General features: G+C 61.0%; 1 protein-coding gene across 1 annotated transcript in view; it reads left to right on the top strand.

The window, feature by feature from the left end:
- The window catches only part of LOC105821162 (phylloquinone omega-hydroxylase CYP4F2-like), a gene marked incomplete at its 3' end in the record, with an annotated part of 9,480 nt that overhangs the window by 3,512 nt on the left and 5,640 nt on the right, over positions 1 to 328 (top strand). The window contains exon 3 of the mRNA XM_012657814.1: positions 197 to 321. Coding sequence (XP_012513268.1) covers positions 197 to 321 — 125 coding nt within the window. The remainder of the gene's footprint in view (positions 1 to 196; positions 322 to 328) is intronic.

A 328-nucleotide genomic window follows, 5' to 3' on the forward strand; every position in this document is an offset into this window, starting at 1 on the left:
GGAACTGAAGGACCCAGAGCATCATGTATAGAGGACGTGGGGAGGGAGCCCAGGGGGGATCTGCACAGAGAGGATGATGAGATGCTGCACGGAATCCCCAGGGCTCGGGTCTGGGTCTCTACCTGGCAGGTCCTTCTGTCCGGAAGCCTTGACTTGGGTCAAGGGCTTGACTTGGGTCCTGTTTCTTCTTCCACAGATTCAGAGCTCAGAGGAAGGTCTCTTGTACACACAGAGCCTGGCGAGCGCCTTTGGGGATGTGCGCCTCTGGTGGGCGGGGCCCGTGCGTGCCACCGTGCGCATCTTCCACCCCACCTGCATCAGGCCCGTG

Source organism: Propithecus coquereli, unplaced genomic scaffold (genome assembly GCF_000956105.1).
Source record: "Propithecus coquereli isolate 6110/MARCELLA unplaced genomic scaffold, Pcoq_1.0 Scaffold1154, whole genome shotgun sequence".
NCBI lineage: Eukaryota > Metazoa > Chordata > Mammalia > Primates > Indriidae > Propithecus > Propithecus coquereli.